Source organism: Phoenix dactylifera, chromosome 9 (genome assembly GCF_009389715.1).
Source record: "Phoenix dactylifera cultivar Barhee BC4 chromosome 9, palm_55x_up_171113_PBpolish2nd_filt_p, whole genome shotgun sequence".
In the NCBI taxonomy this organism is placed as follows: Eukaryota; Viridiplantae; Streptophyta; class Magnoliopsida; order Arecales; family Arecaceae; genus Phoenix; species Phoenix dactylifera.
In genome coordinates, this window is record NC_052400.1 from 2,129,190 (window position 1) to 2,144,388 (window position 15,199).

At 38.1% G+C, this 15,199-nt stretch overlaps 2 protein-coding genes across 2 annotated transcripts; one reads left to right on the top strand and one right to left on the bottom strand.

Moving 5' to 3' along the window:
• Positions 1-339: 339 nt before the first annotated feature.
• Positions 340-10,059, bottom strand: LOC103713133 (biotin carboxylase 2, chloroplastic-like). Its single transcript, XM_008799953.4, has 17 exons — positions 9,801-10,059; positions 9,622-9,677; positions 8,549-8,886; positions 8,174-8,315; positions 7,100-7,198; positions 6,910-6,966; positions 6,247-6,318; positions 6,023-6,112; positions 4,939-4,998; positions 3,659-3,844; positions 3,475-3,567; positions 3,311-3,392; positions 2,800-2,906; positions 2,547-2,622; positions 1,621-1,667; positions 1,431-1,493; positions 340-802 (listed from the first exon to the last, which is right to left on the bottom strand). The coding sequence occupies exons 2-17, from the start codon at positions 9,661-9,663 to the stop codon at positions 746-748; spliced, it is 1,611 nt and encodes a 536-aa protein (XP_008798175.2). The 5' UTR covers positions 9,664-9,677; positions 9,801-10,059; the 3' UTR covers positions 340-745.
• Positions 10,060-13,074: 3,015 nt separating this feature from the next.
• Positions 13,075-15,101, top strand: LOC103713130. The gene is made up of 4 exons (XM_008799946.4): positions 13,075-13,128; positions 13,553-13,801; positions 14,009-14,159; positions 14,349-15,101. Exons 1-4 carry the CDS (start codon positions 13,075-13,077, stop codon positions 14,861-14,863), a joined length of 969 nt encoding a protein of 322 aa, XP_008798168.2. The 3' UTR covers positions 14,864-15,101.
• Positions 15,102-15,199: the final 98 nt, after the last annotated feature.

Below are 15,199 nucleotides of genomic sequence, written 5' to 3' on the forward strand. Positions count from 1 at the left end.
CAGCACCTTGACTGCGTTTGTCAAACAATTGATGCCAAATGTATCTGGAAGACTAAAAACAATTTTCAATCTAAGAAGAGAGAGAGAGAGAGAGAGAGAGAGAGAGAGTAGAGAACATCTGGCAGTGCTTCTAATAATCATAGCACTTATTTTGCAGGCTTGGAGTCAATTACCCACCTGCATCATGAAGTGCAGCTACAACGAACTATTACCTCGCCTATCTCTGACAATTTGGCTTCAATCACCCTTCACTCAAAAGCATTCCACTTGCTACTGTGACAAAGGCTGACGCAGCAATGCGAATGAGACTCAAATAAATAATTGAGTAAAAGTTAAACATCATCTCCAATGCTTCCAATGGAAGCTTTAGCCATTAAGTAATATTAGAATTGAAACTACTATATATTGGACTTCAAGATTGAGCAGCCACACATCTCTAAACTACGTAACCTTCAGTTAGGTCGTGACTTACAATAATCATACTACAAGTTTAATTCCATGGCAGAAGCTATGCTTCTCACTCAAACAATTTCCAGTCAGTCTTCACTGCCTGGACAAACTGAAACAAATATTTAAGATAATTAAAAGAGAGAGAGAGAGAGCGAGAGAGAGAGAGAGAGAGAGAGAGAAATTGGCCTAGGCTATCGTTATTCTCGAGTCAAAATCTTCTGCTGGTAAGCAATGAACGGTGTATAGATTGAAATGCTGTAGGGACTGCAAGGAACTGAAGCACACAATATAATGTTTAGGCACCCACCCCAGATAGCTCTTTCTCTGATGTCGACAGCACTAGTTTCTGGGGCTGCATTGCAAAGAAAATGTTTAGACACTCTTCTAAATATAGAAAAAAAAGAATTAAATTTTAGCATGAACAAATAAAAAGCTGCAGAAGGTTCAAAGATGTGTTCAATGTTGTAATTCTATATTTCATGCATCATGCCTATATAGGATCTAACAGACATTCCTCAAACCATCATTGGAATGTTTGCAGCTCGGTTTAATGTCTGATTAAACTTCTGTATATATGAATTCTTCTTTTGAAAGTAAATACAATAAAAGGCCAAATAAGATGGTGAGGTCATGTGCATCTAAGACTACAAATGACCCACTTAGGAGAGAAGCTTAAATTTCATAAAACAGTGGAAAGTTGAATGAAGTACTTTAATTGGATTTTATAGTTTCCAATGTCAGCTGATATAACCCATGATAGGTAACAGCACAACAGAGGAAAAAAAGCCATCCTCCAATACTGAAAACACCTCAAGACATTGTATACTATAGAAATAATAAAGATTCTCAACTTCTAGTGTTTATCCTACTGTTTAATCTAAACATCAAACGAGCACTGTTTTATTTTCTAAACAAAAGTATGCCTTAGGTGCATGTCAATGGAGATACGATATTGCAGAGGGGAGTAATTAAATACTCACTGCAGCCAAATCCTTCTCATGCTTAGGTATGAAGGCAGTATCTACCTTTCCATTTCTAAAGTCCTGCAATTCCATATGCACGCATTTAAAGCAAGTTAGAAATTAGAAGTTCCGCCTTGTGATTTTCTCTGCATTTATGTGGACCAATTAGGTACAAATTCCTGCAGAATTGAATCCAGAATCTTCATACCTCAATATCAAGAATTAACTTATGGTATTCAATGGTTGTAGGAATTCCTGTGGAAGGATGAAACTGATGATCAGTTATGGAGCACAAAATAAATACAATTATCAGAAAAATGAGAGTGCACTCCCTTACAAATTCTCCACAATTATCACACACTAAAATAGTGAAAGTGGAGGATGGCTCAAAGTAGCGAAAAAGGAAGCCTTACAGCTACAACTATAGACTGTATGCTAACTTCCCACATTCTGGTAGCAAGGAGGATCACAAAATTCTCCTTGCACATGAAAAGATATACATTCTTTTTGTAAAATAAAGTACCAAATCCAAGGTTCGCTGTCTCGGTACTGTACCCCGTACCGGTGCCACACTAGCACAATGTCGGTACGGTACGGCACGGAATTTTTTTGACATACCGAGTGTTGGTACGTCACCCATATCAGGTACCGATACCGAATCAGTATGGTACGCCGTGTACTGCCCAGTTCAAGCCGGTACGACGTACCATAATCAAATCTACAGATCAACATATTTTATATAAGGCAAATATTATTCTCCTTTCATCAAGAACAAAGCACAACAATGCAGAAAAGTGGCATGAATTTGGGGGAAAATCGGAGGCAAAGCTGGTTAACTCATGCAAAAGCACACCTACTAGAAGATGCAAAATTAAAGTAAAAGATAGGCAGGGAGAGGCAAGAATATGACTGCATAACAAGAGATAATGCCAAAGAAAGTACTTGCATTTCCAACAGATTACAAGTGGCTCAAAAGCATTTAATGGAGTTCACATGGTCACAAAGATTCTGGTGCATCCACTTGGTGTGGTACTTTATAAATGATAATATATCATGCAAAAATATTCATCGAGAGATACTAAAAGTAATGTTAAATATCCTTCAGTTCACCAAATTCATTACAAGCCTGCTAACCTGTTATTATCGTGTCATCAAGAGCTCTTTTCATTCGTTCTATTGCTTTTTCCCTGGTTGGTGCCCACACAATAAGCTAAATGAAGAGCACAATTATCAGAATGTTACAAGTGGTTTTCAGGAAAAAATTGAGCAAAATCTATAGCTGTAAAAAGTAGGAGCAGATTAACCTTATATACAGCATTATGCTGAAGTTTTTTATTAAGATGTTTAGCTATGCGAATTATAAATGGCAAGCAAGAAATACAGGTACCTTTCCTAGCAAGGAGTCATAGCTTGGGGGAACCACATAGCCTGGATAAACATGACTATCTATTCTCACAAATGGACCTCCAGAGGGCAAGTATGATGTAATCTTTCCTGAAATTTCAAAAGTAAAGTGTAATCATATAAATAGCTCCTGAAGGTAAATTTATCAGAAGTTTTAATCTGGTTGTTTATGTAATAATAAATTTTGTCGACCAAAATAAAAAATGGTAAGACAAAGAATCAGCATAACAAAAGCATTAAAATGAAACTTAGTTTCTTTACAAATCAAATAACATCATTGCAATCCATAAAACAGTAGAAGCTTGAAGGCAAAATGCAGGTGAAAATCACATACCATAAAAATTGGTTTTTTTTTTTTTTTTTTTTTTTTGGGGGGGGGGGGGGGGAGATGATAATTAAACCAAATTTCATACTAAAATTCATGCAAAATCCAACCTGTGTCTAATATTTATTCCCATATGATTACTACTCAACAAACAAGAAGAGAGAAATACCAGGCCCTGGACGAAATCCTTTGAAGGCGTCTTCTGCATTAATCCGGCATTCAATTGAATGTCCTCTAAGAACAATGTCTTCCTGTAGGTGGCAAATATTATGATGTATAATGAAATAAAGCTGTAATTGATTATCATAATGAACTTCCAAAAACAAGGTTTACCTGCTTGTATGTCAGCCTCTCTCCAAGAGCAACTCGAACCTGTTCTTCAATCAAGTCGGTTGAGGAAATCATTTCAGTGACAGGGTGCTCTACCTGGTTTTATCGGGAAAAAGGAAAAGTTTTATATGCAAAACATTGGGCAACTTCAGAAGAAACAAGCATGAACCATAGATAGCATCCATACCTGGATCCTGGTGTTCATTTCCATGAAGTAGAAGGAACCTCTTTCATCCAAGAGAAATTCCACAGTTCCAACACCAATGTAACCTATAGATGCAGCAGCTGCTACAGCTGCATCACCCATAGCTTTCCGTAGCTCAGGGGTCAATGCAGGGGATGGTGCTTCTTCTAGGAGCTTCTGATTCCTTCTCTGTCAGACACATCACAAGTCAACTTTATGTCAAGAGCTTGGTATGGTGTTCATGAACAATAAACGGCTTTATAAATTACAACCATTGCAGAATACTATAAAAACATATCAGTGATAGAATAAAAGGAGATTTCTTGCACTAATATTCCTCATATCCATGTGGAAGAAGAATGTTAAACAAGTGAATTACTTTTACAAGGTGCGGGCATTGATTTCAAAGTTGATCCAAATAACTATACATACTTACTCAAGATTAAGGCATGCAAGTTCCTGTTGTTAGGCAAATTATTGCACTATATTTGTCATGTTATAGTATTTTCCTTTTTCTGCCTCTGCAAAGTAATGTCAGGAAATTGGTGCTTGGTTGGTCACGGCATTGTCACATAGCTTGAGCTACAGATTAAAATAACTGTCTCAGAATATGTGCTTGTAGTGCAACAATATGCACACATAGAAGCTTCTAAAGTACGAGTCAACTGGAACTGGGACTGATTTCTGATAATGGCTCATAACAGGCATGGAAAGAGAGATTGAAAAAATAATGTTTCATTCATTGCCTCCAGCCCATTGGACCTCTCTTTGTTCTTGGAAATTACATTCTTCATCAAGCCAATTTGGACCGAGTCAATATTATCAGCATGTATCCAAATATCTCGAAAATGCAGCATACATGTAGAACATGGATGACAAAACATCTATTTTATGCAAGAATACGAACATTTGATGTCTGGCTCTTTGCAGGATGAGGAAAAAAATGGAGGAAATGACCATCTCTATTAGTGTTAATGAGTTTGCTGTCAATCAGAATAGGATCTTCACTTTTATACTTCAATGCAATGACAACATCTATATTTTATTGCAAGAAAATGAAAATGAAGAAGAGAAATGTATTTTACGGTTCAAAAAAAAAAACTAATTTAAAATTCATCTTATCAATTCAGCTTGGAAAGTATAAAGTCAGAGATCAGATGTTTCGTCTCAATTACTATTCCGGTTCATTGTACCTGATAAATCAGTTGATTCAATCATGGGTCAATCTGCAGGAGGTTTTTCAACACTGGATAGAAGGCAAATAATGATGACAGATTATGTACCTGTATACTGCAATCACGCTCACCAAAATGAACAACATTCCCATACTTGTCTGCAAGAACCTGTGAAGCAAAACATGGGAGCTTTACAATCACATAATTCTTTGAGTTATTCATTTCGCAATTCTCATATTTCTCATCAGATAATCATGCAAACACTGTATTAGTAATTGATTATATAAATCTCATATTCTTGATCAAAAATTTTCATTGCTATTACAAATAAAAGGATTGAATGCATATTTTTGGGTTTTTGACCATACACTATGGTAGAAAAAGAAAGACATGCATGTACACATAAGCACACACAAGAATAGATGATTAATTCTTGTTTTCTTCCAAATAGTTATTTTATAATGGCCTTTATTAGTTGTAACCAAGGTTCGCCGTCTCAGTACCAGACCCTGTATTGGTACCATTCTATTATAGTATCGGTACGCAGTATGGTATGAGATAGCAAGATGTACCACGTGTTGGTACGGTACGAAAATGCATACCAGTTCGGTACCGATATGGTAGGATACATCCAGTACAGTATGGTGGTGACTGGTACGGCAAACCTTAGTTGTAACCATTATTCATTGATTTAATATTCCCTCATTATATCTATAATTTTCTATGTTACAACAAATTGCAAAATTTTGCTTTAGTCAGATTAAATCCTGAATCTTGACCATGTAAGAATGTTCCGAAATGGTCCAAATCATATCGTAAACATCCAACAGTAATGAGTAAATCAGTGACACCAGAGTTGTAAGAGTAAATCAGCAATTTAACAAGCAATTCTTCTATTAAAAAGCCACAACCAATCTTGACTGAACAAACAATTTATTGCCACATGGAAAGCTTCTGAATATTCTTATACTTTACATTGCTGTTTAGCTGATATAGAAAATTAAACCAGCAATCAGAAGCTCTGCAAGTACCATTCTAGACAAGATATGAATTAATTTCTAAAATTGTGAACCATGAAGTTGATGCTAAGTTGAACTACTTCAAAAACTAAGAAGCAATTCATTCTTCACATGTCCAAAAGCAATTTCTCCAAATTTAGGATATAACAGATAAGCAATATGTGCATTTTAACCTGGAACTCAATGTGCCTTGGATTCTGGATGTATTTTTCCAGGTAAACCCCATCATTTCCAAATGCTGCTGCTGCCTCGCTCTTAGCTTGCTGCACATATTAAGTGATTTTAGTTTAAGTAAAACTAAAATAAAATCTATGTACCCAAAGGACAAGAGAGAGAAAAAAGAAACAAGCCATCAGATGTTTGCGGCCAATGTCCATGAATTTGGCATATGATCTACCTGGAGCAACTTTACAAACTCTTCAGGTTTGTGAGCTAGACGCATTCCACGCCCTCCACCACCAGCAGTTGCCTACAAAGAATAAAATAGAAACTCATGACATGGATGAAACAATTCCAAGATCAACTTATGTAAGTTAGCGAAAGGGTTTTGGTTCCTATATCCACCCAGTGAGTAAACTCCTGTTGGCTCTGGGCACATAGCAGTGCTCAACAAACTTGAAATGCAGATAATAGAAAGTATAGCTCAACAAGAATCCTAGAAGCTAGCACACAGGGAGTTGACGGGAACCTAATTTAGTGTGAAAATACAGTTGCAATACAGTTGCAATATCATTGACACAGGTGGACATAAGAGTGTTTGACCAAGGTTTTCAGTCTCAGTAATGGACCCTATAGCAGTAGCTTACCAGCATGGATCAGGTCAGTGCAGTACATCCCCCTACCAACACATGGTATGCCATGGGAGGGAAGAATAAAATGAAAAATACTGATGGTGTTTTCTTAGCAGAACTAAAGCTCTTCCCATGCTATTATGTGAAAGCTTTGTTGACCTCATGGTATTACTTTCTATACCCTGTGGTTCAGTATGTCATTTGATTAAGCATGAACGATTATATGAACCAAAAACTGTTGTTGGAGTGAAACTGAAAAAACAGGATACCTTAATCATCACAGGGAAACCAATTTCATGTGCAAGCTTGACAGCCTCCTCAGTGGACTGCAACATTCAGCAGTGCTAGTGATTAGAATGCAAATAAGGAATAGCTATAATAACAGATCAAGGTTATGATGATGAAGCAGTCCATGATATTTAACAGCCAATCAAGATCCACAGAAAATTGCTGGTGTACCTGTAACAATCCATCACTTCCGGGTACAGTCGGGACGCCTGCTTTCTTCATTGTTTCTCTGGCTGTAGATTTATCACCCATGACTCGAATGCTATCAGGCTGGAGAAGGATACTCAAACAATCAAATCTCATAGTCCTATCTTAGGCAAGCAAGGAAAGATTTTTAAATTATTAACAACCGAAAAGTAAGATTACAAGGCTAATAGGAAAAATAATCATGAGGAATAGCTTTACTCACGTTGAAGCCAAGGAAACCATTATTTTCCCATCAACACAGTAAAAAAAAAAAAGAAGTACAAGGAAATTCTAGCATTCTATCATCAACTGCACTTCCAAGAGCAATAAGTCATTTAATTTAGGATCTGGTGTAAAATTAAGATATATGATTACAGGGCTCATCTGAATGTTTCATCAGACAGATATTTAAAAATTATAATCCCATGTATGAGTACCACCATTAGATCTGTACCACAGAGGACACTCCAACATATATTGGCATTCTTGAGACATGATGAACAATCATATTGCTACATTTTGCATGCTTGAAAAGGTCGTTCCTTCCTTTGCAATTAAATGAAACAGTTATGCAGACACTGATTTGTTAAAGAAACCAAAATTTCTAGGGGGGGATTTGTCTCTCTCTCTCTGTCTCGAACCGCCAATGAAATTCTAGAGTGACATGGGTGCAAGGTCTTACACAAGCACTGAAGCATTGTCATTCATTGCATAAACTGGAACTGCAGATTCAAGAAAGAAGCAATGCCAAATGTAACCTCCTTACCACATAAATTTACTTCCAAGATATACCAAGTCTGCCTAAACTATGAGATATTTCAAAAATTAATGCACTCGAATTTGAGACAAAATTAGCACAAATTTGTCCAGTATCAGAATAATAATAATTGACAATCTAGAAATTCTAGAGCTTAGGCTTGTCCTAGTGGTCGCATTCCTTTGCTTAGCAACCGGAGGTTTAGGAAATCAAGAAATTCTATAGAATTTGCCTTCTACTTTTCTTTGTCCATATAAAGATCATAGTTTCATACACCAGCTGTTTGGGGAAAGGCAACTTACATTTGGCCCGATAAAGTTGATTCCATGCTCTTTGCATATATCAACAAAGCCAGCATTCTCAGCTAGGAAACCATACCCAGGATGCAACATAGTGCACCCCCGGCTAACAGCAGCAGATAAAACATTCGGAATGAATAAGTACCTGTCAAACAGGATGGAATATGAAAAATTAGCAAAGAAAAATTACATTTGAACACATAACATGTGACAGAAAAACAGTTAATAAAGAAAACATTTAACCAGTTGACAGTACAATTTTGTGCCATAGCACAGAAAAGAAATGTCTGGACATTAGAATAGAAAGACTTGGTATTTGGTTTTCAGTTAAGAATAGTGCTTACTTGACTAATACTAAAAATGAAAGGCATCACTTACGATTGGCTGCTAGCTGCTTCACCAATGCACACTGCCTCATCTGCGAGTCGCACATGAAGAGCATCCTGATCTATTGTGGAGTGCACAGCAACACAGGGAATCCCCATCTCATGTGCAGTTCGAATCACCCTGACTCCAATTTCTCCTCTATTTGCCACGAGAATCTTCTCATCACGGCAAGTTGCATTCAGAGCTCCTCCGCTTCCCTTTGATTTCCGGTTTGCACAAGCAGCTCTTTGCCTTGGAAAAAAGCTTATCTTGTGAAAGTTCGGAGCATCTCGCACTACAAAGGTACATTGTGAGCTCCTAATTCCTCTGGCTGGTCTGATGACTAACCCCTTTTGGCAAAAATAACGAGTTTAGACTAGTGATAAATAAGCCGAATGCATGGTAGACGATAGCAAATTCGTGAGTCTTTAGGCAGGGTTCCAAAACATAACATAAAAGGCAAAACAGAATATAGGGTTTGCCATCCAAAACACAGCAGCAAGTGTCAGCAATGAGCAGTACACCACGCAACTATGTATTGAAGAAACCTATCATACTAAAACTGTAGCATTTGACAATCAAAGAACGTTTCAAATAACCGATAATTCCAAGCAACATTGTAAGTCGCCTATTGGTCTTCAATAAAAAGCCAAACGCTTAAAACGAGACGAACTCAAAACGACCATGTAAGCATCACGCATGAAGCGATAAAAGGTTGCGAGGATCGTAAATCAGCGAGCGAGATTTAAATTGAACCAAAGGAGATGAATGTTTTGGATCAAAGCAGCAAAACAAGCAAAAAAGAACCATAACCCCACGAAAGTAGCAGACATACTGGTCCAGGAATAATTATGAAAAAGCCAAAAGAATCATAATAATAATAATAATAATAATAATTAGATTTAAAGAAAAAAAAAATCACGAGCTTGCTGAGGCTTCCTGGACTAACGCAAACCGTGCCCCGAAATTCTTCTTTAAAGGAAGGATGTTTCAATCTCGAACAATGACATCACCGCCAAATAGGTCCGAAATCCAGAACTAAAGACCACAAACGAAACGAATCTAAGCAACGCATAGCGACTTACAGGAGGCGAGCAGGCCGACTTGCAAGCGATAATGGAGTCCATCTTCGGATCAAATCCTGAAACAGGACGAAAAGAAATTAGTACTGATCTCAGTTCGGGTAGAGAAAGAAGATTCTCCGGCGATCGAATCCGCGCAATGGTGGGAGAGATGGGCGGATCTGAAGAGAAGAGTACCATACCTGTCGGGGGATGACGAAGAGAGGTATCGAAGGATTAGAGGGGAGCACGAGATGGGTTTCCCAGGGGAGGGATTGAGAGTTAAATTGGGAGAAGCGAAGAGGAAAGGGATAAGGAGCGAGGAAGGGATCGATGATACCGAGAGAGGGTGGGGGTTGGAACGTTGGAAACTCCGAGGGTTTATCGGACTCGGGCTGTGCGACTGATGGTCGAAGGGTTTGATCCGAGGAGCGCCGGCGAGCGCTGAGCAGTCCGCTTCGAAGGAAAGTTTGTTTGAATTTTTCCTCACCAAGATTTTTTTTTTTTTTTTTTTTGGTGCAAAACTGGACATGAACAAATGATTTCCAAAAAAATAATTTTTTATACATTTAGTTAATTATAAAAACAATATATTTTAAAATAGTTTATAATTAGTTGAGCATTTATTTTTGTTGAAAAAATTGTGTACAATATATATGACCCTTTTAATGAAGAAAAAATCTTACTTTATTTTATCTAAAAAATTAAAATCTTTAAAAAAATATTCTAATTTTTAATTAGTAGAAATTGTACTTTTCTATATTTCATAAAGATTATTATATTTTTTAAAATGTGAGAATTTTATTTTTATGAAAAAGCTATTTTTTCATCTATTTTTTAAAGAATTAATTTTTTTTTGTTGACCTCACCTTCCCTCTTTCTTTTCATAGGAATCAGAAGAGCTCCGAGAGTTTTAGCAATGGATCAAGAGATGAACACTTAGAAGTGAATATGAATAACCTGTCCTGCCAAGTACCAATTACCTACTTGCTATATGCAAAGAACTCACTCTCAAATGATCAAAATAGTAAATTAGTTGACTTACACCATTTACGGTGCTTAATTATGTCAGACACTAAGCCAATTTGAGGGAAGCAATGAGAATACAACTCTTTAGTTGCACTTTTGAGTTATTAAAGTAATGATATTTTTTGATATCTTTTCTTGAGCAATGCCCATAATTTGAACCCTAAAACTTCTCTAAGAGCTTGGCTTAAATGGTAAATGTCAGTCAACCGAGCTAACAATTCTTTCTGCTGACCATTGTTGGGTTGTGTACTCCAAAATCGGTTGCTTGGGCATTGCACAAGAACTCAGTGATTTGCACCTTCATAAAATGCAACCCTTCTTATTGAAGAGCAGCTATGCTCTCATGTATGCAGAGGGCTACGCAGTGAACACTGATGGAGACACGTTATTTGGGTCACTCGCTACCATATTAATGCATAAGTGCAGAGCCTACCTTGTTTTGGTTGTATTCTCTAAAAAGAGGTGGGAAAATAAATAAAAGAATGATACTACTCATTTGGAGCCTATCTGGATTCAAGTATGGAGTATTATTAGACAAACTCATTTTTTTACTTGAAAGCAAGGGAAAAACCAACAACAAAACACAAGCATCTTGGGAAAGAAAGCTCACCCATTGGCCTCCACATATCCTAAAATTCGCAAAAAATAAATACTGAATTGCCTGGAAAGTAATTTTTCTAATCCCAATTTGTTTTCAAATTTTCTGATTTCCAGATTCTCCGAGAGTTCTTCCCTTCCAAAGTTTACTGGTGAGGGATGCTAGCTTACTCCATAATTGGTAAAGTCATTGCATATTGATAGCAATGACTTGGATGTATATATTGTCCTTGACCACAGCCTTCCTCCAATTCTGATTATTTTTTTTTCAAAAAAAAATTAAAATTACTGGTGTTTTGAATTGCAGCCATCCAATATGCACTCCTCAGACTAAATTTATTACAAGTCTTGCATTTGTAAAGTGGTGGTGACCATAGGTGGTATGGATCATTACATGATGCATTGCTTGTAAGAGATACAAATGAAGGTCCTGGTTCGTTATACAACAATGTATTGTATTTTTTGAAAAACTTATAACATTTGATTGACTCTTAAATGCATTTTCTTTATCTCTATACTTTTATTGGTGTGCTGCATATTCATTTTACTGGGGTGTCATGTCCATTGAGGTACTATGGAACCATAACTCTAGTATGTGCAACTAAAAATATTGGCTATTTAGTTTATAGGGAATGCAGCAAAGAGACAACTACTGTTCAATCGGGTTCTTCCTCAAGTGATAGGTAATTTAAAAAAAATGGATGCTAAAGAAAATTAATCAGGACTGGTAAAGCATTTAACTAATGACTACACCTCAATTGCTTGAGTCTAGTCTTCAATTTACAATCCTTCACTTTTCCAACATGCACATAGCATAAAAATAACATGCAAAGCATTGTGATCTTGGAACACAAAAAACATGCACGTACATATCAAATATAGTGATGTTGGATGCCCATTGATGTCCAAAGTTTACTTATGAGTCCAGTCAAGACTTCACTAACAACACTGTCAAAATTTAATCAATATTTCGTTACGTGTCATTTTAAATTTAATGCGGTGTTCCATTCTTGTACCCCAAAAATGAAAAAGTGGAGTTCTCCGTTGGTGTCGAGTCCATTTTTTGTTGGTGTCCGCAGGAGGTCAAGAACCGGTATGCTCGCTTGAGCCAAATTGCCTTCGATACCTCAGCCTTTTGAGAACCGTTTGCAAGATACACAATATTTCCCCTAATTTTAAGGACCAACATCAACATGTTCATGTTTATTTTATTTTTTTTTTTTGCAGAGAATGACACATACACATCTGGTTTGAATATATCTAAAAAAATTAAAATACAACAAATTTTGAAGTGCTCTAGACAACTTCTTCTTTCTAACTATAGGATCCTCCAGAATAGTCAGCTACAAATAAGGCCATTCAGTCTGCAGCTCCATTGACTTCTCTATATACATGTTTTGTCTAGAAGGCAACATCTCCACTTAAAATATACTGAAGCAAGAGGTGGCACCAACCCACGCCATCAGTATTCTCTGAATCTAGCCAATCAACATGGCCGGGTCATCTTAGAGCATGACTATTGCAGAATAAATCTGCTAGGCCATTCGGTCGGGTTTTCTTGATCTATCTACCGTTAAGCCACAATAATGAGTTGGATACCCTCAAGTTCGGTTATAAACCGGAGAAGTCCGGTGCTGGCGTCCACCATGGCCACGCTTGGGACGTGGAGCGAGCCACTATTGGGGTGGCAGATCACGACACGTATCTATCTATGGCTGCATGCACTCTGCCACGTCTCACATATGAGTGTTTTTTTTGTTTTCTTTTTTGTAGGGAGAGCACCTTTATTTAAGAAGGTGGGATTCGGCTGTTTTTCCTGTCGTCCGGTCCGGCAGAATTTGGAAAGAAGCCATGGGACAAGGGGAGGAGATGAAGACGAGACCCGAACCAAAAGTGGAGATCCAGGTCCCTCTCTACAACTCCTCCCTTCCTTTTCTCTAGTTATTATTAATTATTACTTGGTGGTGATTTCTCTTTATTTTTTTTTTTTGGTAAAAGATGGTGATTTCTCTTTCCATCAGGTAGCCTCATGAGGAATTCATATCGATCCTTCACACACACAAACCACAAACTGAAATCCTTTACTTTCATTTCTTTTTAACTTAACATTTAACATTTATCTGTTTCTCAAAACAAGGAAATCCTTCTTTTTATTTTCTTATGAATTTTATTTGACTTTGTTGTTTTAGTTACATATCTCTATTTTTTCTTACATACAAGGAAGGAAGGAAAATTATTTTTCAAAAAAAAGAAGAAGAAGAAAAGAAGGAAGAAGAAAGAACTTTCTTCATTAAAAGAGAAATAATGTATTGTTTGCGAATGAAATCAGGAAAGGGGAGAGATCTTCTTCTTTTATAGGCCCAAGGTTGAGAGAGAAGAAGCTCACAGTGCCGATGATGTGCAAAGGCTGTACATCGTCCTCCGTCCCGAGTCTGGCGAGCGAGCAGTGGAAGAGAAGCAGGCATCGGATTCTGGCAAGGAAGGCGAGAAGAGATCTAAGTCAGATGAGGAAGGCGACCGTGACCAGAAGAAGGTCGAGCATGTCGGAGATGGAACTGAAGGTGGCCATGGCAGTGAGGTATTTATGAAACTACTCTCATCTTCTTTGATCATGCAGACTGATCCATGTGACAGCATATAGAGAACTTAATATGTATATAGCCGTGGTCTCTTTTTTTAAAAAAAAAGAAAAAGAAAAATTGGAATATAGCAGTAGTTGTCATGCAACTTGAACTCGTAATACGGATTCTCATCCATGCATATTAATTTAATGCAACAACCGAAGGAGGTGAACATCGAAAAGCAGCCACTGCTCCGATTTATTGTCATGGGAAGGAAGAGCTTACCAGATCCGAGCAAGAGAAGCCGTCCTTACTGGGGATTTGTGGAGATCGTGACTACGAAGGTGGAAGACATAAAAACGGCTCTAAAAGGAGGTACGTACGTTACCTAGATAAAATGATTTCTTGAATCATACTAGCAGATCATCCTTCTTGAATTGCCGCATATATACTTGAATCATCCTTCACTAGTACTAGCATTCGAGGCAGTTTGTGAGCAACTCAAATCATTAATTATACCGTTTCTCTTCATCTTGTCATTCTTGTTTGAAAACATGAATCCAGAGGAGTACGACACTGCCACCCGTGGGCACCGCCGCAATTCTCCCGCAAGAGCCCTTGCAGAGGGCATCTACCGCATCCTGAGGCACGAGGCAGGCAGGAAGACGCATACCCACCTCGTGTACAAGCTCGAATTCCCCCCAGAGGATGCCGACGGTGAGCCCCAGGAGTGTCTCAACGTTGAACGTGAGGGCTCCTTCGTCATCCAAATAAAGAATCCCGGGCAGAAGAGCAGCACGGCCTACTTCAGAGGCCTCCAGAGCAAGCGCAGGGCCGTGTTCCCTGCCCACCTCCAGGGCCAGCTTGGGCAGCTACGCTTCGGTCCGGCGGACCCCCCGGATTTCCTGAATTATGAAGGGTGCGAGTTCTTGCTCATATCGGCGTCGGATGATATAGATGAGGAGCTTGGCCTGGAGCTCGAGACGGAGGGAGAGCGGGAGGAGAAGTGTTCGGATTTGATGGAGATGTTTGGAGATGCGGCATCCTCCAGGCCGCTGCTCAGTGGCACTTGGATTTGAGTCGAATCCCTCGTCAAGTACTCATGTTAGTTTAGTACGTAGGATATATGGGAGCGACCTCAAAGTTGGCTTAAGGGGATATCGTACGCTGTGATTTTTTTTTTTTTCTTGCTAGTTTCAGGTTTTGGCCAGATCAGCCTTTTGTTTGTACTGTATTTAGCTTGTTCTGGCAATCATCCGAACTTTTGAGTTCATAAGGCTTTCAATGTACAAGTTATCAGGGTTGTTGAGGCTTAAGAAGCAATGTACCTAGCATAGTCTTCTAGGTAACCATGGTAGTGCTATTTTTTTGGTACACCGGCAGCTCACACATAATGAGTGTGGGTGCAGCCTATA

Coding starts and splice junctions, on each gene's coding strand:
- LOC103713133 (XM_008799953.4), bottom strand. CDS start 9,663: ATGGACTCCATTATCGCTTGCAAGTCGGCCTGCTCGCCTCCT. Junction 7,199..8,173: donor TCAACTTTATCGGGCCAAAT/GTAAGTTGCCTT, acceptor ATCCTTCTCCAG/CCTGATAGCATTCGAGTCAT. Junction 3,393..3,474: donor AGAGGCTGACATACAAGCAG/GTAAACCTTGTT, acceptor TGCCACCTACAG/GAAGACATTGTTCTTAGAGG.
- LOC103713130 (XM_008799946.4), top strand. CDS start 13,075: ATGGGACAAGGGGAGGAGATGAAGACGAGACCCGAACCAAAAGTGGAG. Junction 13,129..13,552: donor AACCAAAAGTGGAGATCCAG/GTCCCTCTCTAC, acceptor GAATGAAATCAG/GAAAGGGGAGAGATCTTCTT. Junction 13,802..14,008: donor AAGGTGGCCATGGCAGTGAG/GTATTTATGAAA, acceptor CAACAACCGAAG/GAGGTGAACATCGAAAAGCA.